This window comes from Neodiprion lecontei, chromosome 1 (assembly GCF_021901455.1).
Source record: "Neodiprion lecontei isolate iyNeoLeco1 chromosome 1, iyNeoLeco1.1, whole genome shotgun sequence".
NCBI classification, from domain to species: Eukaryota; Metazoa; Arthropoda; class Insecta; order Hymenoptera; family Diprionidae; genus Neodiprion; species Neodiprion lecontei.
Window position 1 is genome coordinate 4,892,476 of NC_060260.1, and position 20,905 is coordinate 4,913,380.

At 36.8% G+C, this 20,905-nt stretch overlaps 5 protein-coding genes and 1 long non-coding RNA gene across 6 annotated transcripts in view; 4 read left to right on the forward strand and 2 right to left on the reverse strand.

Annotated features, from left to right (window-relative positions):
- Positions 1-2,673: 2,673 nt before the first annotated feature.
- Positions 2,674-5,256, forward strand: LOC107226360 (elongin-B). The gene is made up of 3 exons (XM_015667153.2): positions 2,674-2,835; positions 2,943-3,036; positions 3,278-5,256. Exons 1-3 carry the CDS (start codon positions 2,833-2,835, stop codon positions 3,532-3,534), a joined length of 354 nt encoding a protein of 117 aa, XP_015522639.1. The 5' UTR covers positions 2,674-2,832; the 3' UTR covers positions 3,535-5,256.
- A 1,149-nt stretch (positions 5,257-6,405) lies between these two features.
- Positions 6,406-9,005, forward strand: LOC107226328 (nucleoporin NDC1). Its single transcript, XM_015667107.2, has one exon. It carries the CDS (start codon positions 6,716-6,718, stop codon positions 8,453-8,455), a length of 1,740 nt encoding a protein of 579 aa, XP_015522593.1. The 5' UTR covers positions 6,406-6,715; the 3' UTR covers positions 8,456-9,005.
- Positions 8,995-12,272, reverse strand: LOC107226343 (WD repeat-containing protein 36). The gene is made up of 3 exons (XM_015667126.2): positions 10,415-12,272; positions 10,061-10,335; positions 8,995-9,958 (listed from the first exon to the last, which is right to left on the reverse strand). Exons 1-3 carry the CDS (start codon positions 11,946-11,948, stop codon positions 9,092-9,094), a joined length of 2,676 nt encoding a protein of 891 aa, XP_015522612.1. The 5' UTR covers positions 11,949-12,272; the 3' UTR covers positions 8,995-9,091.
- A 395-nt stretch (positions 12,273-12,667) lies between these two features.
- On the forward strand, positions 12,668-14,771 carry LOC107226345. The gene is made up of 5 exons (XM_015667129.2): positions 12,668-12,872; positions 13,201-13,585; positions 13,780-14,196; positions 14,290-14,443; positions 14,514-14,771. The coding sequence occupies exons 1-5, from the start codon at positions 12,823-12,825 to the stop codon at positions 14,636-14,638; spliced, it is 1,131 nt and encodes a 376-aa protein (XP_015522615.1). The 5' UTR covers positions 12,668-12,822; the 3' UTR covers positions 14,639-14,771.
- Positions 14,772-15,303: 532 nt separating this feature from the next.
- LOC107226344 (probable ATP-dependent RNA helicase pitchoune) overlaps positions 15,304-20,905 on the forward strand; it is a 36,602-nt gene continuing 31,000 nt past the window's right edge. Inside the window, exons 1-9 of the mRNA XM_015667128.2 lie at positions 15,304-15,457; positions 15,798-15,849; positions 15,994-16,086; positions 16,168-16,287; positions 16,361-16,621; positions 16,692-17,006; positions 17,190-17,491; positions 17,583-17,735; positions 17,822-17,992. Coding sequence (XP_015522614.1) covers positions 15,455-15,457; positions 15,798-15,849; positions 15,994-16,086; positions 16,168-16,287; positions 16,361-16,621; positions 16,692-17,006; positions 17,190-17,491; positions 17,583-17,735; positions 17,822-17,992 — 1,470 coding nt within the window. The 5' untranslated portion in view covers positions 15,304-15,454. The remainder of the gene's footprint in view (positions 15,458-15,797; positions 15,850-15,993; positions 16,087-16,167; positions 16,288-16,360; positions 16,622-16,691; positions 17,007-17,189; positions 17,492-17,582; positions 17,736-17,821; positions 17,993-20,905) is intronic.
- Positions 17,783-18,262, reverse strand: LOC124296642. The gene is made up of 2 exons (XR_006906420.1): positions 18,054-18,262; positions 17,783-17,920 (listed from the first exon to the last, which is right to left on the reverse strand). It is a non-coding gene; the product is annotated as an uncharacterized LOC124296642 (long non-coding RNA).

Sequence of the window (20,905 nt, forward strand, 5' to 3'; positions counted from 1 at the left end):
GTCGGATATAGGAGTCAAAATATTTTTGGTAATTCTATTTAATCGGCTTACTTCATCTACTAGTCCACGTGTTCGATATCTAAGACTGAAACTTAACGCTGGTTCGAAAAGACCAATTTTTATTTTTTTTTTTTCTCTCATCTACTTTTTTCTCATAAACGTCGATCCTGATCTCATTAAAGCCCGCCGCCTATAGGTCTTTGTTGCAGATATGAAGAACCAGACCCGTGTTACTATTCTCTTCCTTGTCGTGCTCGCTGTGATTGCCATAGCAGCGTCGACCGGCACCTCCAACCGCATTGGTTTGTAAATACTTGCATTTAATTTGCCTTAAATTAAGTTGAGATTAACTTGCACAACGTGTAAAGACGACCGGTTGGCCATCCTACGCGTATTAGTCGGTGAAGAAAGTTGAGATATTCCCGCCGCGGAGTATCTTCACAGATTTATTCATTAATGTAAATTTGCGTTACTTATCACGTTTTTCTATGTACGCATTCATATGTATACAATGATTTACATAAATTTAAACTGTGAAACTTGTTCGTTGAACAGGCGTCTGCATAAGGAACTGCGCCCAGTGCAAGAAGATGTTCGGCGCTTACTTCGAGGGACAGCTCTGCGCTGACACCTGTGTCAAGTTCAAAGGAAAACTCATTCCTGACTGTGAAGATGCCAGTTCAATTGCACCTTTCATCACCAAAATCGACGAGGATTAAATATTTATCTCGCCCTCGCACCGCCATGCAGCCGTTTCCAGTCTATCCGCCTATATTTTACTCCTTCTATGGCTAGATAAACTGGTTTTATTACTATCGCCAAGTTTTCGCTGTTTCAAGTTATACCGATCATCTGCAAACTTGGTTATTTTATTGGACGACGCCGCAGAGTAATCCGTATTTTACCTAGTAAATTGTACCTTCGTATTTCAAAATATTTTCATGCCGATAATCACTACGGATATTTTTCGCCTGAAATTATCTATTTTATTCTCGCTCGCTTGAAATCATTCACAAACTGGGTACCAATTCATTAGTTTAGACATGTGTTTGAGGATAACTTTGTTCCTTTCAACTTTTTATTTTTTTAATTACAACCACTGAAAATAATGCGAAGCATTGGCAGTTAGACGCGATTGAATATTTGAACCTATATACGAATTTTCATTGATGCTAAATTGATCGAAATTTATTTATATATTAATATTATTTACATAGTATTTATGTCCTGCCCATTATTTAACTCAACACGTTTATTTAAAATAGGACTACTATACGACTGACCAGATTAGTTGTTCCATTGTTTAAATTAATGGATCAAGAACAAATGACAATCGTACAATCATAGATATATAATGGATATTTTAACTCTAGTCAACCTGCAAATTATGTTGTAATTATATGTTATTGTAAAAAATTATAAAAACTAATGAGAAAGCTTATGATGAATGTATTCTTTTATGTTGTTGGTTTCTACAATAATTTTTTATTTAGCGTTCCTCGGTGATTTCGGAATCATAAATGATTACACTTGTATGCACACCACAATAATACCATGAAAATGAACGATTTTTCAACGTTTAAATATGCGTATATATTATCCTTTACATATTCACCAACTCTCTGGTCGTAAATCTGCTTCAATTGATTTAAAAAAATAATTTGAAGGTTGTCACGGAATTGATTAATTATAATACGAATAGAAAGAATTCGAAAATTGCGGACGAATTTCCATAAAACTTTAGCTTTCCTGTTGAAATTCATATAGATGGGATATTTCAAAAAATAGAGTATATCGAGAGCAAGAAACTTTTTTGCAGTTTTTATTTCCCATATCTTTCGGTACTTGTAGTTGAATTCCAAAGTCAATTCATTTCATGCGCGAGAAGTGGATGTACTTGAAATTTCTGGAGTTATTTCCTACCTAATGTAAACGAATTGAGTTATGCTAAATTTGGAATATCCCAATTAAAAAAAAAAAAAAAAAATACGTCTCTACCCATTTCTCCAAATTTCTTTCGTTGACTGATGCAAGCTTGAGTGGGAATTTTGCTCCCCTGCGAAGTAATAAATATCCACTATACAAATATAAAACATATCTGCTGCATAATTAGTTTTGCAAGCAACAGGATGATGGCAAAGTATGTGTTTAAAAAAAATTAAAATAATTCATATTCAATTCTTTTGGTATAGTAATATATTCTTTCATCCAGTACGGAGCAAAACCAAATTATAAGCATATATAAATTATATTAAACATGAATTTTAATTATTAATCGTAATACCGGTTCGCTATTCAGCTCATCGGCGAAAATGAAAATTTTGAAACCGAAAGGACAAGTTTTTTACCCGCAAGATTATAAGGATTACAGGAGAACGCAGGTAAAACCTAATACCGCAGGTTAGTACCAAACAAGTATTGATCAAAAATCTTTCAGCCAGGTCACAAGTAGGTGAATTAAATATTGAATCAATCGATTAGGAATTATAAGTATATTAAACCAATAATACAATCAAATCTTTTGTCAATTTGTAAAACAAATTACCGTTTGTTACGTAGCTTGCGAGAAACGGTTAAACTTGTCCCTGAGCCCTCCGCCGCCTTATTGGCTGATGCTAATCCTCAGGAGCCAATCGCAGGGTGCTTAATAGAATGTTGACGAATGAAGAGCGAGATCTCACGTCAGTGTTTGGAAACTGGAGTCAGGATTAGCGTTCTTAGTTGTATGACTGTAACCTTGGGACTTGGAAATAAACACATTATTTCCAAGAGATACTTGTAATTTAATTAAATAAGCAGCAGTGCCGTAACTAGGCGTAATCAAATTCGAAAATGGTAAGAATTCACCGATACCTCGAATTACATGTTCTTGTAATTATTTTAAACTCGCTCTGTCATCACGCCCGTACATAACCTCAAAAATAATGTATACCTCTTTTCAGGACGTATTCCTCATGATCAGGCGAAAGAAAACGACGATTTTCACAGACGCTAAAGACAACACTACCGTTCTTGAATTAAAAAAGATCATAGAAGGTGAGCTGAAATATATTTTCAACCATTATGATCTCATGTATGGACCTTGTCGGTGAGTGTCTGAATCAGTTGTTGAAATAATCTTTTCAAATCCTATTCGATGATGCTTAAGTCATTTGCATATATCTGCAAATCTGTGGTGACTTCGATACTTTCTAAACGTGTATTTCGTAAAGCTGAATTAATTCGCCTCTCCAGCAGATCACCAACTGTTGTTTAAGCTACTCTAAACCAATTTTAGGTATACTGAAGATTGCTCCGGCGAATCAACAACTCTACAGCAAAGACAATGTCATCATGTCCGATAACAAATTTTTGTCGGATTACGGAATGACGTCGGCAGTGGCAAAAGCACAATGCCCTGCTCTGGTTGCTTTAGCCCTACGCCAAGAAGGGGGTCAGTTTGAACCTCTTGAAATGACACCTTACTCGTTACCACCTGATCTCCCTGATGTAATGAAATCCCAGGAAGCCAACGGCAAAGAACAAACTCCGTGAAACTCGCCAATTTGTCCTCAACTAACCAACGATTGAGTATATTGATAAATTCATTAGCGATGTTTTCTAGGATTATCACAGGCATTGGAGAGAGTTCACTCTGGAGCTGGCTGTAACTGTTGACTGTAATTATTATGTCCTTGTGATCAATAGATATTTTTTCATTGTTTACTAGATTTTCAGTATTCTAAAGTTTTCAGCCTGATGATAACTGATAGTGAGTACTAAACAATCGGATGATTTGATAAAGAGTTTTTCTTTTTAAAGAGTATTTTCATTTCTGAGCTAGGTATGTCCTTTATTCTCATGATTCATCGTACTAAGAAACAATCGAAAGAGTTATTCTGAGTTCTCAGTATAAGATCTTTGATCTTACGTGAGTAATCATGTGCTGCCGAAATAAATTTTCTATGCCTATTCTTCATTTGTGATTTCAAGCTTTCCACCATGGAATTTTTTACCTCATTTCATAATGTTTTAATTCCAATAGAACCGCCTTCTTCCAGAGCAATGGAATATTACAGACTAGTTTCATCGGCTTCTTCAGCAAATTAATTGTTAATCGAGATATTCAAAGTATATTTAAACTGTTTGATTTTGAATGTTCCCTAATCTTAAAAACCTGCTAAGTCAATTTCTCATCTTTTCAAGGTTTATCATTAATATGTATTTAAATATAAATAATTATGAATACGAAACACTGGTCGTTGAGACGTATATGCAGGGCATATGCTGTTTTATCGCCCTAATCTCACTCTCCTTTGCCTGTGAAGGGTGCTGAGTAACTACATTATACAAAACTAATAATTACTACTAATCTTGACTTCCATTGCGAAGACATTGAAGAAGTAGGAAACAGATTTAAAAAAATTCATTTATTATTTTTCATTCCCTTTCATAAATGATCATGCAATCATACAAAGGAACTTGATACCTTTAGGAATACTTGAAACCGCAAGATTTGTGAAAGTACGGTAATTAATCTGTACCATAATGGAGAGAGGATAGTTGTATCATCATCTTTGATTTTTTTTGTCTATTAAATGCATTAGCACATCTAAAATTCATCCACAAATTTGAATTTAAATTTGTTACTCACACAGTACAAATGTTACACTTTTTTCGATTCAATCCAGAGTATAACACACCAAGTCCAGCAGATAAATAAATTTCCTACACCCGCTAATGCACGCCTAGTAAATAATGATAAAAAAATGTACTATTTTATAAAATTAAATATTAGTTTTATTCAGTTGTATTTTGATTGATATGCTCATTTGGCACGATCTTGTTGGCAACTTCGTTAATTATCGCGTACTACCATAATTCATGTCTCGATTTTTTTTTTTTCAAATCTCAATGATTAATTATGTGATATTTTGAAATTTAATATGAAATCTTCGTAATATTCTGTTCTGTTATAAACTCCTAATATTTTTAATTTATGAAAAAATAAATGGTATGGTTAGCATAAGTTAGTTTTATCTCTTGTAGCTTATTATTATAGTATATACATAACCCCATCTTAAGCAATGTAAGCACTGTCTAGGAAGCTTAAAGTTTTTCATGTTTGATAAATCGTACCGCTACTCGGTATGGAGTCGCAAATGTTTTTTGTACATACGTATACGTAATACCTGATAAATGCTACTCGATACAACAATTGCGCGAAAAATGAAATTTCGGATTCCGGAATAGAATACAATTGATATTTGAACACAATCTGACAAAACAATGTTATTCTTCCACCTCTCCTCAGCGGCTTAATTGTGACAGGACTTGGAACAATTTCTTTTCAAGTAATTTTCTTTCCCCACAGTCAGATTGGCAGTTGGACAATTTAACTGTTGCACAAATTACCTAGAGAACGAAAAAACCAGCCGCCGCTAAAATAATTCTAAACCTTATAGGCTACTCACACCGTTGTATTATTCTGTACGTAATTGCTCAATAATTGCTCAGTTTTTTGTCTCTACTTTGATCGCTTCAAATTCTTGTGAATGATAAGTGAATAATAAAATTGTTAAAGTACTGAGACGTTCCAGTTGCCCGTTTGGTCTGTTTTTGAACGCAGAATTAATTTATTATTTAATTTCTCGTTGAAAAGACAGACATTCCGAGGTTGCAGCAGAAAAGCTGGGTAGCTAGATATGAATTTGCAAAATGATTTTTTTATTTTTCATTCCCAAATTTTTAAATCTGTCAGCGAAGCAGTAACTGGCAAACCGTCATACACCATTCTCTGATATGTGAAATTCGGTCGTTAATACAGCGGTTACAGCGCGAATAATACCGAAACAAACGCTAGCGCGCCTCGCGTACGTCATTTGGGTCATTTCACGTTTGGCCGGCGCTCGGGGAACATCGCAGACGAACGTCGCGTAATTTTTTAAAAATTATTCAGTGAGTACGTTGTGATTCAAGTGAGTGAATTTTACGAAAGTGATGTTCGGTGATCAATGCGCGTAGTGGAGGAAATATTAAATCACAGTGCGTTATTCGACACAAAAATAGGAACCTGAAAATACAAGGTATGTGTACATGCTTTTCGAATTTTTAGAATGTCGTTAGTTTATTTAAATACGTTCTTGTTTACAAATGACGTGCTGTTGGAGAATTTTCAATGGCATTTTAACATAATTTCCAAGGTTTTTTCACTGGGAAGTGTAATAAAATCGATTTGTTAAATATTTTGCAATACGATTAAGCTACCCTCGGTCACCTATATAGTTGATGCCACTGGTTGGTGTAGTTAGATGTATTTGATGCATTGATAAACGCTACCTACAAAATGTAGAGAGCACTGATCTGGATGTATGCTTCTGACCATTTTTGTCGTAGTAGATCCGAACGCTATGTGCCGTATAATCGACGCTTGTCAACGTTTTTACCGGGAAAAATTAAGTTGAAACACCTTTTATTATCTCTCCGCGTCACGCGCGACGTCACGTCGCCGGTCGCTGTATGCATGAAAATTGCCGGTAGTACAAAATTTTCGTAATGTTTGTAACGTGCTACGTTTCTCCAATAATTTAATGTGGAATAAGTATTATGTACCGTTTGACGATGAACAATTGAAAAATGTCTATGCTGCGTGAAAGGCCGTTCGTAAAAGCTGCGATTTATGTTACGTTACTTTGAGCCCAGTGCCAAGCAGAGAATTGAATATTAAGAGGTTACGATGACTTCGGAACTTTCGACCAGCGCTAAATGCAAGGAACATTTAATATGGAGAATGTTTATGGCCATAGTGACCAGCGTCTGTGTACAATTTATATTTATGACCTTCGTCATACTGATAGTAAATTTCCGAATAATGCATCCGCTGACATGGATCATAAATACGTGGAATGCAGTAACGTGCTTCCGGACTTGGAGTTACTTCCTTATTTTAGCCACGGTGATATTCCTGCAGGGTGTGATATGCAGTAAGGATTACTTAACACCTCCCGTCTATCGAAAAAGCAGATTCTCGATCGTCTGTAACATGTTCAAACCACACAATTTGCTTGTTGGAGGATTGCACATATTAGTCGGTGGCGTGCTAGTCTGGCTTCATTTATCCCTGCAGGATGAACGCCTTGGTTTGCTGACCGTTAATTGCGACGGAGAAGAAACATGCCTCGTTGAAGAAAACTTTTTCCTACTGCTCGGCGGCTTTTGGATCGGCTTTTACTTCTTTGTCAAATCAAATTTTCATACGACACATCTACAGTTCCCCATTGTGCCCCGATCGAAGTTCTCTCAAATCAAAGGTGGAATTGGATACCTTCTACCACACGCTGCAATGAACGCCTTGTCACCTGTTCTATGCTTCATATTCTTTTACTATATCGATGGAGGATACTGCAGAGAAACTGTGCTTTCTATTTTCTCTATAAAAATGAAGGATGTACCGCTGGACACACTTTACGGACTGCTAAACATATCTCTGTTCTTTTATACCTGGCTATTCACCACTCTCTTCCTCCTAACAACATACACGATGCATTTGTCATTCGAAGCTCATCTGACACAAAGGATGGTTTTTGACATTGAACAGCAAAGCTTATTTGCCGATCAATCCTCTGGTATGTGTCTTGCGGACGCATTGGCCACCGACCAAGTACCTATCATACAACATTTGGCCTACTACGACTTGGTTACGCTGGCGCAGAAAGAGAAGCCACGCAGATCGATATTATTCACTCTCAGTACTCCAGGCGGTCGTCCATGCAACTGGAATAGTATAGCTGTAAAATGCATGGGGCTGTTGAACAGTTTTACTCTAGAAGTCAACCAAGCATGTGCTACAAATCACAAGTTGTTATCTGGGCCAACTAATACATCAACATCTGGAAAGTTGTCCGAAACGTCTTACCCTTACAAAATGAGAAATTTGACTGCTGCTAGACTCCTTGCGCCAAATTTGGACTCTACGATCCCTCCTCTGCCTAAACAAAACTCTAACGGAGATCTGTTCATCACTCAGTTTCTTAGGAGTAAACGACAGGAATTCATAACATACCTATTATCAGTGCCCATGATCAGATACGTATTTGAAGAGACTTTGGAAGAAAAGATACGTTATATATTCAGGAATGCTCAACCGGTTATATGGGCTGCGGAAGGTATTTCTTCGTTGATTGTGATTTCCCTTAAAGAGGATCAGTATGGGGTAATACAACAAGACTTGCCAACGATCATCAGAACTTTATTATCACTAAAGGAAGCTTTGGATAAATTACACAAGGCTAATATATTTGTGAAAAAATCACAGAGTGACGACAAAGAGATAAGGCAAATGATGATGTGCTTAATAAGTACGATTAAGCGCAGTATTTATAGAATTACCACCACATTTAAAGACTATATTGAGGACTTGCCGCTAGAACCAGATATTATAGGACAGCTGCAGAGCTTTCTATCTTATAGAGAGTAAAAAACATGCATTTTCTAAGACTATATTTCATATTTGTAACACACTGTGACTGGAACATTTTGTTTATTTTTATTTTTTTTTGCTCAATCACTAATTTTATAATATCTTTCTGGTTAGCAGATTCGTACTATATATTGAAAAAATTTGCCATCCCTAACCATATTACTTCCAACATGAAATTAATTCTCATTTTTTTATCCCTGTTTATATTAATGGAACCAATTTACTGATAATTATAGTTTACCTAAAATAATTAAGTAGTGTCTTTATTATTGTTGTGAACAGAATGATTTGTAACTTTTTAAGTTCGAAACTGTTATTATGGGATGAATAAAGTCAAATTGTGCATACTGTGTAAATCTACAGAAGTGTTCTGTGGAATAAAATTGGTATTCTTCTACAAAACTTTTACTGTTTCTTTAACAAAAGAAACAAATTCGACTTGTTACTCAATTGATATTGAAGAATCAGTTGAAAATGGTACTAATTAAACTAGGTGAAATTTTGATGGAAGGGAGACTATAAAACATCTGGTGGCATTTTAGATTGTATGTATTTTATTCTATCAACTGGCGTTGAGATGGTGTTTCAACAGTAAAAATAAGAAAATATGTATATTGTATGTACATCATTACCTTACACTCTTTTCAAATGCTGCACGACACTGAGATTATAGAATAAGTTATCCCTTAAGGTTGTCCAACTCGCTAATTGCGCTTTTTGTACTTTTGGCAAATACTCGCGCAACTGTTGGTCTGCAGCTATCGTTTCACCGTGTGACTTTAAAAATGCTCCAAGATATGCTTGAGCGAGTTCGAAATCTTTTTTACTTTTCATCATTGAGCGTATCATTTTTAAAAATTGTAACATTATTACAATCGATCCTCCGGAGTGTAATGCCAAAGATTGTATTTCAAAATCAATGGCGCTGGGTCCAAGAGATTTGAACCTTTCGATAACTTCCGAAAAGTCATCCGTCTCACTAGAAAGTTGTAACAATTTGCCAAATACTGTAAGACTATCAAAATTCGTTGGTGTTAATAATTTGCTCGCTTGATCTTTGTCGGTTGCTTCTCCTAAATCAAACTGTACTTCTAGTGACGGGATTGTAGGTAGGAAAAAAGGAGCAGCTGGTGGAGCTTTTGGAGCCTCTTTTGGCTTGTTTCTTTTTTTCACAATGTCTATGTTTAGTAAATTTTGCCATCTTGAGTTAGCTAAAGATGACATCGTGATTAGCTTAGAGTGGATTTGTTCCGGTGAGACAAATTCGACATTTTCACCACCATCTCGATCTTCAGAATCTACAGACAACTGGTTCGGTTCTGGAGCAGAACCTGGTAGTGCCAATACTGGCCCACTTAGATCTGATGGTATTGATGTTAACGATACATGAGAGTAGAGGGTTCGGTTAGACCACAAGTAAATTCCGAGATTACAAACGTGTGATGTAGCAAGGTATTCGCCGGTAGGGGAAAAGTGTAAAGATGTGCAAGCTTCTTCAACCTAGAAAAATAAAAGTGAAATAAATTGCATTAAATATCGAGTAAAGTTAAGAGATTATAAGTATTTAGTTATGATAAAGTGATGATAGTACTGATCTCGTACACTAAAAATGTCTATGAGCTGAGCAGAGGGAATATCCCAAGTCCGAATTGTACAGTCCATAGAAGCAGTTATCAACCATCGCGCATCAGGACTAAATGTTGCATCTGTGATGCGGCTAGTGTGACCGTTAAAATGTCGAACCAAACGTCGAGTATCTAAATCTATAAGTATGATACTCAGATCCTCAAGTGCTAAAGCAATAAGTGACGTCTCTGCATGAGTTCGAAGCCATTCCACTGGTTCCTTTACTTCAATCACAGTGCGTGGCGAAGAATCTAAAATTAAATTAAGAGAATAATAAGATAACTTATTGTTATTATCTTGCTGAGTAATTAATGCTGTTATTCTGCTTACCTTTAGTTTGTTTAAACGACCAAAATTTGATTGTAGCATCACGTCCAGCTGTGATTACAAACTGATTCAACGTATCAACGGCAACACCGCTGACTGGAGCTGTATGCCCTCCATTTTCACCACCATATGTGGCTCTATATATTCCTGATTGTATGTTAAATCTGTCTACATGGCCAGTGCTGTACCCAATTATGACGAAATTACCACAATGTGTAATGCAAAGGCTGGTAGCTGTGGCACTTGGATTATGCTTAAATCTATCCGGCAATAACTTAAGCTCTCCCATTTTTATTTTGTCGTAAGACCACGTAGTAACAACACCAAGGCCGAGGTGCAACGCAGCTACGTTATCCCAATCCTTTTCCCTCGTCGATTCCGAAGTGAAAAGTGTGATTGGAGGCATGATCAGAGGATCTTCTACAGCTCTGCTTTTCTTCTTAGACGCTTTCCTGTTGAATGATGCTCTTCCAAGGCTTTTATTATACGTTTCTGTTATTGTGGAAAATATTCTGAGCGAGGAATCGCCTCCGGCGCTCAGGATGTTATGCCCATTACTGCCGTGGAATCTAATGAAAGTTGGTGGTTCTGCATGGCCCTCGCGAATTCTCAAAAGCCTTGCTCCTCCATCAGCCAGGTCAAATATCCACAGTTTAAGAGAATTATCCGGCGATGAGGTGACGATTAAAGGCTCATTTGGTAGGCTGTTTAAACCAGTTACCGCCCCAAAATGAGCATTCAATAATTGACAATCTACCTTTCTTTGTTCCAGATTCCAGAATACCACGTGACCTGCCAGACTTCCCGTAGCCATAATGGGATGTCCGTCGCTTCTAAAGGCAATGGAAGTTACCAGCCCCCAATCCTGGATAAATTCCACAATAGATTCATCATACTTTATGTTGTGCAGAACAATTTTCCCATTTGCCAAGCCGATGGCTATCACATCAACTGCCGGGGCTTGTTCCAAGACACTAACTGGTGAGCTCCAACCCTTGAAAGTGTAAATCATTTTCGCACTCTTCAAATTCCATATCTGAAGCTGTCCCTGTTCACTACCAAGTAATATTTTATTTATGTACGTGCTCGGATGTACAATTGTTGTGATCTGAAAAATGCTATTGGCAAAATTCAGTTCCAGCACATTTTCTTCCGATCTGATATCCCACAGCTTCAGGTTACTGTCCTCGTCAATCGATATAAGGTGGGGTCCGAACGGGTGCAATATATGAATAGGACATTCATGTCCTTTGTACGTGTGCTTAAGTTCTGACCCACGACGCCATGCGTATATCTTATTATCACTCGCTGTGTAAATGTGGTAGGCATCCGCCGTCATGCAAGTTATTTCTCCGTCATGTACACCTGACACACTCAAAAGTGTGAAATGGGAACATCCGTAAGTGTGAAATGCTTTTCCAACGCATGTTACTATTAAATTTTCTTTTCTTCTTTGAATGTACCTTGTGACTACAGGAATGTGGTTACTGACGTAGCCTAACGCACGGTTTCCCGAAAATATTTTACTGTGCGACATTCTGAAGAGCTTAAATTGTCCAGTAATATGCTCGTATTTTTACTCACATATTTTTAAATCATATCAGATTTGCTTATACTGTACATTATTACTGATAGATTGGACGGGTTCAAATATTGCGACGACGTTGGGTTAGGTTAAATTAGGGTTAGGGTGGCAACACGTGTATTCAAAATCTTGTCAACATCTTCACGCTGTCGCGCAATTTTGACCGATTAGTTACAAAGGTACGTAGATGGGTGTATCGCTCAAGAATTATTGATAGTGATTCTCCACTCACAAAACTGGCAAATCTGAGAAAGAACAGTATTTATCAAATGGTATTTTTAATAGTGAAACTTCTGAATCAATTTTCTAAAATTGAATGCATCGTGGCTCATAAAACACTGATTATTCAAATTAAACGGAAATTAAAATTTAGTGTATTTCATCTATCCAGGAAGAAAGGGGGGGGGGGTGGAGACATTGCCGCGTATTCTTTCCAGTGGCAAAGGTGGGACACATTCTTGTCGAAGTTTGTAGTGCCGATAGCGCCGCTCGTAGTGCTGGGGTCATCTCTTGCATCGGAAATTGATATGATCCGACTGCACGTATTTCACATTCATGGGCGTAAACTGGTGTGCACATCGCCGCTGCTCTCTGCCGTAGTTTTTCTACCCATTGCTTTTCTACCTATGATATTGATAATTTCATGACTCAAATTTAAACGTGATATTTAGTTGTCAACGGTCGAACTGTAATGAACTGAAACCAGTTCGAGTGGATGTCAGTGGACGTGCTTTGTTAGCAAAGAAGAAAGAGAACAAGGAACCCGAGCTGCCCGAGAGTTAGAGATTTTATTAGTTAGAAGCCTTACAGAATATTTTGTATTAGAATGGCTGGACGTAGTAAGCGGACACGTAAGAACGCTACTCAACAAGATGTGTAAGTGCTGGATCCAAATTTTTCTGACTAACCGCCTTCGCAGAATTCAATTTTGCATTTATTACATCACGTTACTGGATCGCTTGACGGATAATTTATTCGAATTGTTTTCCATCTTAAACAGAATCCACCCAACTTCTCTGAGACAGCTTCATCATATTGTAATGATAATTTGAAAAAGAGATTGCACAAGCTTCGTGATTTTACTGCTCTATAATTTTCTATTAACATTTCTGTCACAATTATAACTAATTGTTGTATGGTATATCATTGCTCCATTTGCCACTGAATGTCATTAATTGCATGCAATGTTGCAATTGAATTTCAGCGCACAGGATGCGAGCACTCAAACAAGTCCAGATAAAACTTCAGTTCAAGTAATAGAATTGCAAGAAGAAGTACAATTACTGAAACAAACGGTTGACCGTTTAATGAAAACCCAATTGCCAAATGGAAGACGACATGATAATTTCCCCGTGCTTGATAAAGAACAGGGACATAGTCTAGCAGCTGTAGTACCCAGTTCACAGTTAAATCCCGAAACTAAGGAACAGCAGATTGGTGCAACAATAGCGAGTCCACAAATAAATAAAATACTTGGGAAAGGATGTAGTTGCAAAGGAAAATGTATAAGCAAAATTTGTGGTTGCGTGAAAAAAGACATTCCTTGTGGGGAATTTTGCAAGTGCACTCATGCTAAATGCCAGAACAAGGTGGAATTAAATTTTCAAATAAAATCCTGTTTTAAATTTCAATCATACTTGGCTATTTCATTGCAGACTTTTAAACAATCCTATGTGAAATATTTTTGAAATATTTTTGAAACATTTTAGTTGAAGAAGATTGAAATAGTTATAAATACAGATACCTTTTCGATTTCATTTACATGATATTGATAAATTTACAGGAATCGAACAAAGAAAATATCCCGAATCCAAATGTTCAGGACACATTGACTGGTGTGGCAGACCATGTTTTCAATAATTTGTCTGTACTTACACTCAAAGATCACCAAACGAGGGTTATGAATGGCACTGTGGGTGCATCGAATAAAACTTATAAGAATATTGAAAAAGCAACAAAGAGTATTTTCAGTCCAGATACCCCTTCGGCATACAAAGACGAAGTTCCATTAGACAGTCTCAAATTAAATACCACGTTTTACTTGGCTGATGCCAAAAAAAATTTAAGCTACACATCCGATTCGTCTGTCTCACCACTAGGTGATAGGTCTCACTCAAATACAACAAGAACAAACAATGCAGGAAAAAAGACTAAAAAAAATTCTGGAAAGTCACAAACTCGAGAAGATTCTGATGATGACGTAAGAAAAAAATTTATGACTACACGATAATTACTGAAATAGTCTACATATTATTAAGCTGTTAATGTTTCATTTTTCATCTTTTTTTTATAGGTGGAACTTTTAATTGATCCAATGAAGCCCACACGGCAGTTGCCTCGTACGCCCATCACAGGATCACCTCAAAGTTTTCGACTCGAACTATCAGCCGCACCTATTTCTTCTCCAAAAGACGAGGTTGAAGAAAAACCAATACTGCCGCCAGAAGGTAAACTATAGTCAACTCCAACGAATTTATTATACTGGAGTTGTATTAAATGAAACTGAATTTATTTCAGATTTTAATGCACCGGTGGTGAATTTGGAAGAACACTATGCCCAGCTGCTTCCATGTAAGCTTTGCCATCGCAAGTTTTATCCGTATAGGCTACAAAAACATGAAGCCAGTTGCAAAAAGTTATGAGCAGATGCTGTGTGAGCCTGATATTGTATTTTTACCTATTAAGTTGCACAAGAAATAAACAAATATATTTTTCATTATATTATAATAGGTGCTATATTACAATTAATAATTGCAGCCTCATATTAGTAGATTCGCTTGTAATGTCTAACTGACTTCTTGTTATTAATAGTAATAATATTGTTATTTTATAAACTTATAGCTTTTTTGTCTATCGGTTCTCCATTTCGATCAGTGTCAGTTTCATAAATCCTCATGTATCACCCTAAGTTTGTTCAGTTAAACTTCAACAATAACTAGATGCTTGCACAATACCAGCAATACCTTTCTTTTAGGTGGTACATGTTGAGTTAGGTATATTATTGGCAATCGAGTTATGAATTTTTATTCAATTTTCGCTATGACAAATACTAGTTTTTCTTCAGTTGAAGACACATTTAAACACAGTCGTCTAAAAAACATATCCTATAAAGTGAATGATAAGTCAATTAATTCGCCTATTTTTATCGGCGGTTGTTAAAAAAAACTCATATGTTCTGCGTTGTACTCTACAGTCAAATTCAATTTCACCGCTCTGAGGCAGCCGCCGCGAAGGGAACTGAGGGAGTTCAGTTCATACGTTACTAGGTGATACTGTATACTTAATGCTTGACTGGCTTGATTTTCCTAACTGTACCATGCAGTACCATGCTCGCCATGTGTTTGTCGATGGAGCGTGGGTTATAAATTGAATATATTTGCTAGACTTGCAGTATATTATACAGCATTATTGGGTTATAACGTTCTTGTTGCATAAATACTATTATAAAGAAGTGCTAAATGGTAAGAACGAACAATATTATTCGGCAATTCAATTATAAATTCAATTCTTTTCGTGACATAATCTAACCTCCAAGGCGTCAAATACTTAGAACTTTCCTTACCATTGTTTGAAAATGTTGAGCCTATCATTGCTTTCATATATAAGTGATAAATACATTTACTAATCAGGTATCTCACTGTTTCAACATCCTGGAACCCCACAATCGAATATTCTCTTCGGCAATATTTGTCCTAACCTATAAAATATCTTAGTTTCATTTCATCGTCAATACATTGGGATAAAAATTAATGCCTTGATATTATAGTGTTTGAATAATTGATAATGAGACTGTTATTTCAGGCACCCAAAAAATCTGTGCGTAAAGTAAAACCTGGAAAACGGCCAAATAATGGTTAGTTGAAAATAAATTTTGACTTTTACATTCAATATAATTAATAGAGTTAGTTAATAACTATTAAAGTATAACATTCATGAATTATTAATAAGTAAGCTTAAGTCATACTACTAAAATTTCGGTTATTTTCCAAATGTTCAGGCTTTGCAGAGAAATCTGATAACAGCAATGAAGACATAGTTGTGAATGGGCACGGAGTTAAACGGCATCTGCCTGATGATATTTCAGTGAAACGTGAGTCAAATCTACAATAGTGATATTTTCAGAATTTACAGTGTTGATGTAGTATATACAATGACTGATACGAATTTTCAGAGAAAAAGAAGAAGCCAGCGAAGTTAGAACACACTGAAAACAATGAAGATGAAAGTGATAATGACAGCGGAGAAGAAGAGTTGGAGGAGGAAGCTACGCCGTGCGATGTGGCAAAAATATGTGAGCCTCAAATTTATAACAGAGTATAGGTATATTTTTCTCATCGTTGAAAGTTCCATTTTATGATTTTCAGTACCTGGATCCGCCGTAGGTTTGGAAATAATGAACAATGCTGCGTTCTCATCCCTAAAAGACAAAGTATGTGAGAATACCCTGAAGGCAATTGAAGATATGGGTTTTGCTAACATGACTGAAATTCAAGCCCGATCAATTCCTGCCCTAATTGAAGGACGAGATCTTGTTGGGGCTGCAAAAACAGGCTCTGGAAAAACACTAGCATTTTTAATACCAGCTGTCGAACTCATCTACAAACTAAAGTTCATGCCACGAAATGGTTAGTCTGCAGAAATATATCCAAATACAAATCTTTCAGTAGATAGAAATTGGGAAATTTTTTATTTTAGGCACCGGCTGCATTATAATATCCCCGACACGTGAGTTGTCTATGCAGACCTTTGGCGTTCTCAAGGAGCTCATGAAGCACCATCATCACACTTATGGCTTGCTGATGGGAGGCGCAAATAGGAAAACTGAGGCACAGAAACTTTCTAAGGGTATAAACATCGTGGTAGCTACACCTGGCCGATTGTTGGATCACCTTCAAAACACTCCTGATTTTTTGTATAAAAATCTTCAGTGCCTAATTATCGATGAGGCTGATCGTATACTGGATATTGGTTTCGAAGAAGAATTGAAACAGATTATCAATATTCTGCCCAGTGAGTAGCTTTTCTTTTTATCAGTATTTGCATTGTATAGAATGCTGGATAAAAATCTAATTAGTTGTACAGTTTACATGCATTGCAACTTGGAGAAATTACTCTCATGTGTATTTCTTTTCTAACATTACTTTCTAGGAATATTCTTCAACGTCTTATTTCATCTGAATTTCTCTGTTACAGAAAGAAGACAGACGATGTTATTCAGCGCGACACAGTCTCAGAAAACGGAAGCTTTGACTACCTTAGCTCTCAAAAAAGAGCCGATATATGTGGGGGTGGATGACGAAAAAGAAAAGGCAACCGTCGAGGGTTTGGAACAAGGTTATGTTGTGTGTCCAAGTGAGAAACGTTTTCTGCTTCTGTTTACCTTCCTTAAGAAGAATCGGAAGAAGAAGGTTATGGTATTCTTCAGCTCCTGCATGTCCGTCAAATATTACCATGAACTATTGAATTATATCGACCTACCGGTGATGAGCATACACGTAAGTACGCTCTGCAATTTTATTTCCTGCACAATATATTCCTTTATTCATCACCCAGCCTCATATAGATTCTTTTATTACTCTCTTTTAGGGAAAGCAAAAGCAAACTAAACGCACCACAACGTTCTTCCAATTTTGTAACGCATCCACTGGTATTCTTCTATGTACCGACGTTGCAGCTCGTGGTCTTGACATTCCTGATGTTGATTGGATCGTGCAATATGATCCGCCGGATGATCCTAAGGTACAATTTGCATTCTCAGATTTACGCAGAAACTATCAGACAATCAGTTACATTTTTTTATGCTTGTATTGTTCTCTTCTCTTCAGGAATATATACACAGAGTTGGAAGAACAGCACGTGGAGAAGGCAGCAGTGGTCACGCCTTGATGGTTTTGCGACCAGAAGAATTAGGATTTCTGCGTTACCTGAAGCAGGCACGAATTCCCGTTAATGAATTCGAGTTCTCGTGGAACAAGATCGCCGATATACAGTTACAAGTGAGTATTACTTATTGATTAACAAATCGAATACTTTATATAGATGTTTATATCTGCTTACCAATGAGCGATGAGTTAGCATCGCTCGAAATGTATCCAGAATCACTTGCCAACTAGACTAAATTTTCTTTTCATATTGCGTCGTATTGTTGACTGAAAATTTGCCAGTAATGTGACACATAATCTAATAATAATAAGAAATAGCAGCGACGGTGCAGCGTTTCTTTACATTGCATGCAGCGCTTCTGTAAGCTCAAAGTCAGATCAGCATGAGTCTTACAGTCATTACAAATTATCAAAAGTTTCTTACTACGTTCCAAAAAGTTCAGGAAAAAATATGCATAAAGGGATAAAATATAGAAGAAATTAAATATACTGAAAATACTTGATGATTTTATTCGATACTCAAATATTATTTTGACCCATCTTCTGGGTATTGCATCGAAATTTCATACATGCGCGTGTTCATTGTTGATTAGGATCGGAGTGAAAAATGATCTGAAGGGAAATGCTCAGCTGACAATCGAACTCGGAAAAATGCCAAGATTATAATTTGATCAATAGTTATTATAACAGCCCAAGAACAATTGTGAAAAAAAGGAAATTTGCTTGTGTACTGCGAGTAGTCAAAGTTTTAAAGCGTCCGAGCAATATTTGTTGGAAAAACATTATTAAACGTGTAATTAGTCCTTCATTAGGTCATTTCCAGATGTCATTAATAACAACGATATCTAGTTTGAACGCGATGCGTGAGTTGTGCGCGTCGAGGTTTGTGATTCCAGGCAGATCGGTCTGGCGCTGGTCGAAAGTTGCTCAAAATCGCGTTATAAATACCTTCGCCTTGGCTACATAAGCCCACGCACTCCAGCGTTCCTCTTCCTCCGGCTCTCCCTGCTCTTTAAGATTTTCAGTACCTACACATACTTTACCCGAGACCCGGAAATCTATTCTTAGCATTTACTTCCATAAATAAGAAAACCTTTAGGGGATACAGCAAACCGCTTTCCGATTTCACGCGTGAGAGGAAAACTATAGCGGAAGGTACGCGATCTTGGACGAGTCATTTTATCGAACGTAATTCGAAGTTCAGAGATCAATCATAATTAACTTGGAAATTTTCTTTCTTTATTTTATTGGCGATAAATTAATTCGATTAATAGGTTCCAGAACTCTGAAAGTACGCTACACCAGATGCGAAGACCGTGTTTTTACTCGACCTAATACAATCCTTATACCCGACCGAACAGTTTTTATCCCGTATCTGGCCGTCTGCCTTCTTTTATTATCAACGTCTGTTCTATTCGTAATCTAAGCATAGATGTGACCAGTACGCGTATGCCAGCATGTGTGGAGCTTTGCCAGCGTACTTGTGTTTTCACGAATACTTGTACGTGCGAATGAATGTATCTATGTCTTACAGTGAACCAATTTACCGCAATAAATTGGCAATTATGTACATTGTTATTGCGGCAAGAATTCAAATAAAGTCTGTAGAAAATAATTGAACAAGTTAAAACTGGAAACTGAGTTCCTCGTATTTTTAATAATTTGGCAAATTTTTTTCATACGCATGTATTTTTCTATCGCTAGTGCGAAAATTGAACACACAAGAATTGGCGAAATATTTACCTGTCAAGATTCTTACATTATGTATAGAACAAATTTACCTTTTTCGCGTGTGGGAGTAGCGTCTTGTCGCAATAAGCTGCTGATTTTAATTTAAAAACCCGCCAAGCTTAAAACCGAGTCGTTGACGAATTCGAAGTTGTGAAAGATGATCACCTACTTTGCCTGGTGAAAGTATATACTTAGATATGCATCTATTTGAAATAAAGCGCGATTTTTATTGACAAATGTTTCCTTTACTAGATATATATGGATATGAATAATCTATAGGTTTTACAAGGTTCTAACCTTGTTCAAATCTAAATTTCGCTCCATGGAGGATGATTTCGAAAGCCTGAGAAAACTCTCTTGAGACATAAATTACGTATTTGATACGCGATAATTGTCAGTTGCAATGAATATCGACCGAACAGTCTCCGGAGGTAGAAAAAACGGTTTCTAGCACAAAAACTTGGTGGTGGAGACGGCAATTGCTCGTAAGAAGCTTTTTGCGTTTCTCGTTAATTGTTATATATTTACTTTATGACCATTCCCGGGCAAATGGTTTAACCCGGTCATGATCATAACGAGATTAAAGCTTTAGGGGTTAACGATATCGCTGTTTCAGGGTTTTTATACATAGAAACCGAAGAAGCTATAGGAAAAGGTGAATAAAATTATGTTGAAAGCATCAAACTCATCACATAATTCGTCTCCTAAGCCAGCTGAATATAAAACGCATCCTATAACAATTCAAGCCTTTGTATTGAGGCGGTCCAATTAGAATATATCGAAAAATCCAGAAAATTCGGTAAAATTTTAGGAATTAGTGAAATCTGCAGACCATCTAACATTAAATATCAGGGCAAAGTTTCGGTGCTTAAAATATCAGGAAACTCGAAAATAAACACTCATATATGTACAAATTGGCAGTGAAGAAATGCAGAATAAACCAATGTACTCGTATTCTGTTATAAATGTGAGTTGAAATTTGCGAGGGTGCTTTTTCGGGAACGGCGTTTCGCGGCCGTAGAATAATAACAGAGAGAGAACATTACTTTTCGTAATTTAATTTCTGATCTGCGATACGGTGGAAGAGGAGGAAAAAAAATCTTCTCTCTCTTTCTCTCTGCCAGCGTTTACACAAAGACGTTTCTTTCGGCTACCGATGTGTTCGTCTTCCTTGAGAAAAGATCGTGACTCGAGGAGGAGGAGGCTGGGAGGGTAAAGGAGGGAAAGGCGAGGAGCAAGAGGGGAGGGAAATCGCGCCCACGCGAGTGAATCATGTGCCACTCCCTTCTTGAGCGG

Excerpts from the sequence above, each read along its gene's own strand:
- LOC107226360 (XM_015667153.2), top strand. Across the intron at positions 3,037-3,277 it reads ATTAAAAAAGATCATAGAAG|GTATACTGAAGATTGCTCCG; the intron begins GTGAGCTGAAAT and ends AACCAATTTTAG.
- LOC107226328 (XM_015667107.2), top strand. The coding sequence starts at position 6,716 with ATGACTTCGGAACTTTCGACCAGCGCTAAATGCAAGGAACATTTAATA.
- LOC107226343 (XM_015667126.2), bottom strand. The coding sequence starts at position 11,948 with ATGTCGCACAGTAAAATATTTTCGGGAAACCGTGCGTTAGGCTACGTC. Across the intron at positions 10,336-10,414 it reads GTCGTTTAAACAAACTAAAG|ATTCTTCGCCACGCACTGTG; the intron begins GTAAGCAGAATA and ends ATTTAATTTTAG. Across the intron at positions 9,959-10,060 it reads AGCTCATAGACATTTTTAGT|GTTGAAGAAGCTTGCACATC; the intron begins GTACGAGATCAG and ends TTATTTTTCTAG.
- LOC107226345 (XM_015667129.2), top strand. The coding sequence starts at position 12,823 with ATGGCTGGACGTAGTAAGCGGACACGTAAGAACGCTACTCAACAAGAT. Across the intron at positions 12,873-13,200 it reads AACGCTACTCAACAAGATGT|CGCACAGGATGCGAGCACTC; the intron begins GTAAGTGCTGGA and ends ATTGAATTTCAG. Across the intron at positions 13,586-13,779 it reads ATGCTAAATGCCAGAACAAG|GAATCGAACAAAGAAAATAT; the intron begins GTGGAATTAAAT and ends ATAAATTTACAG.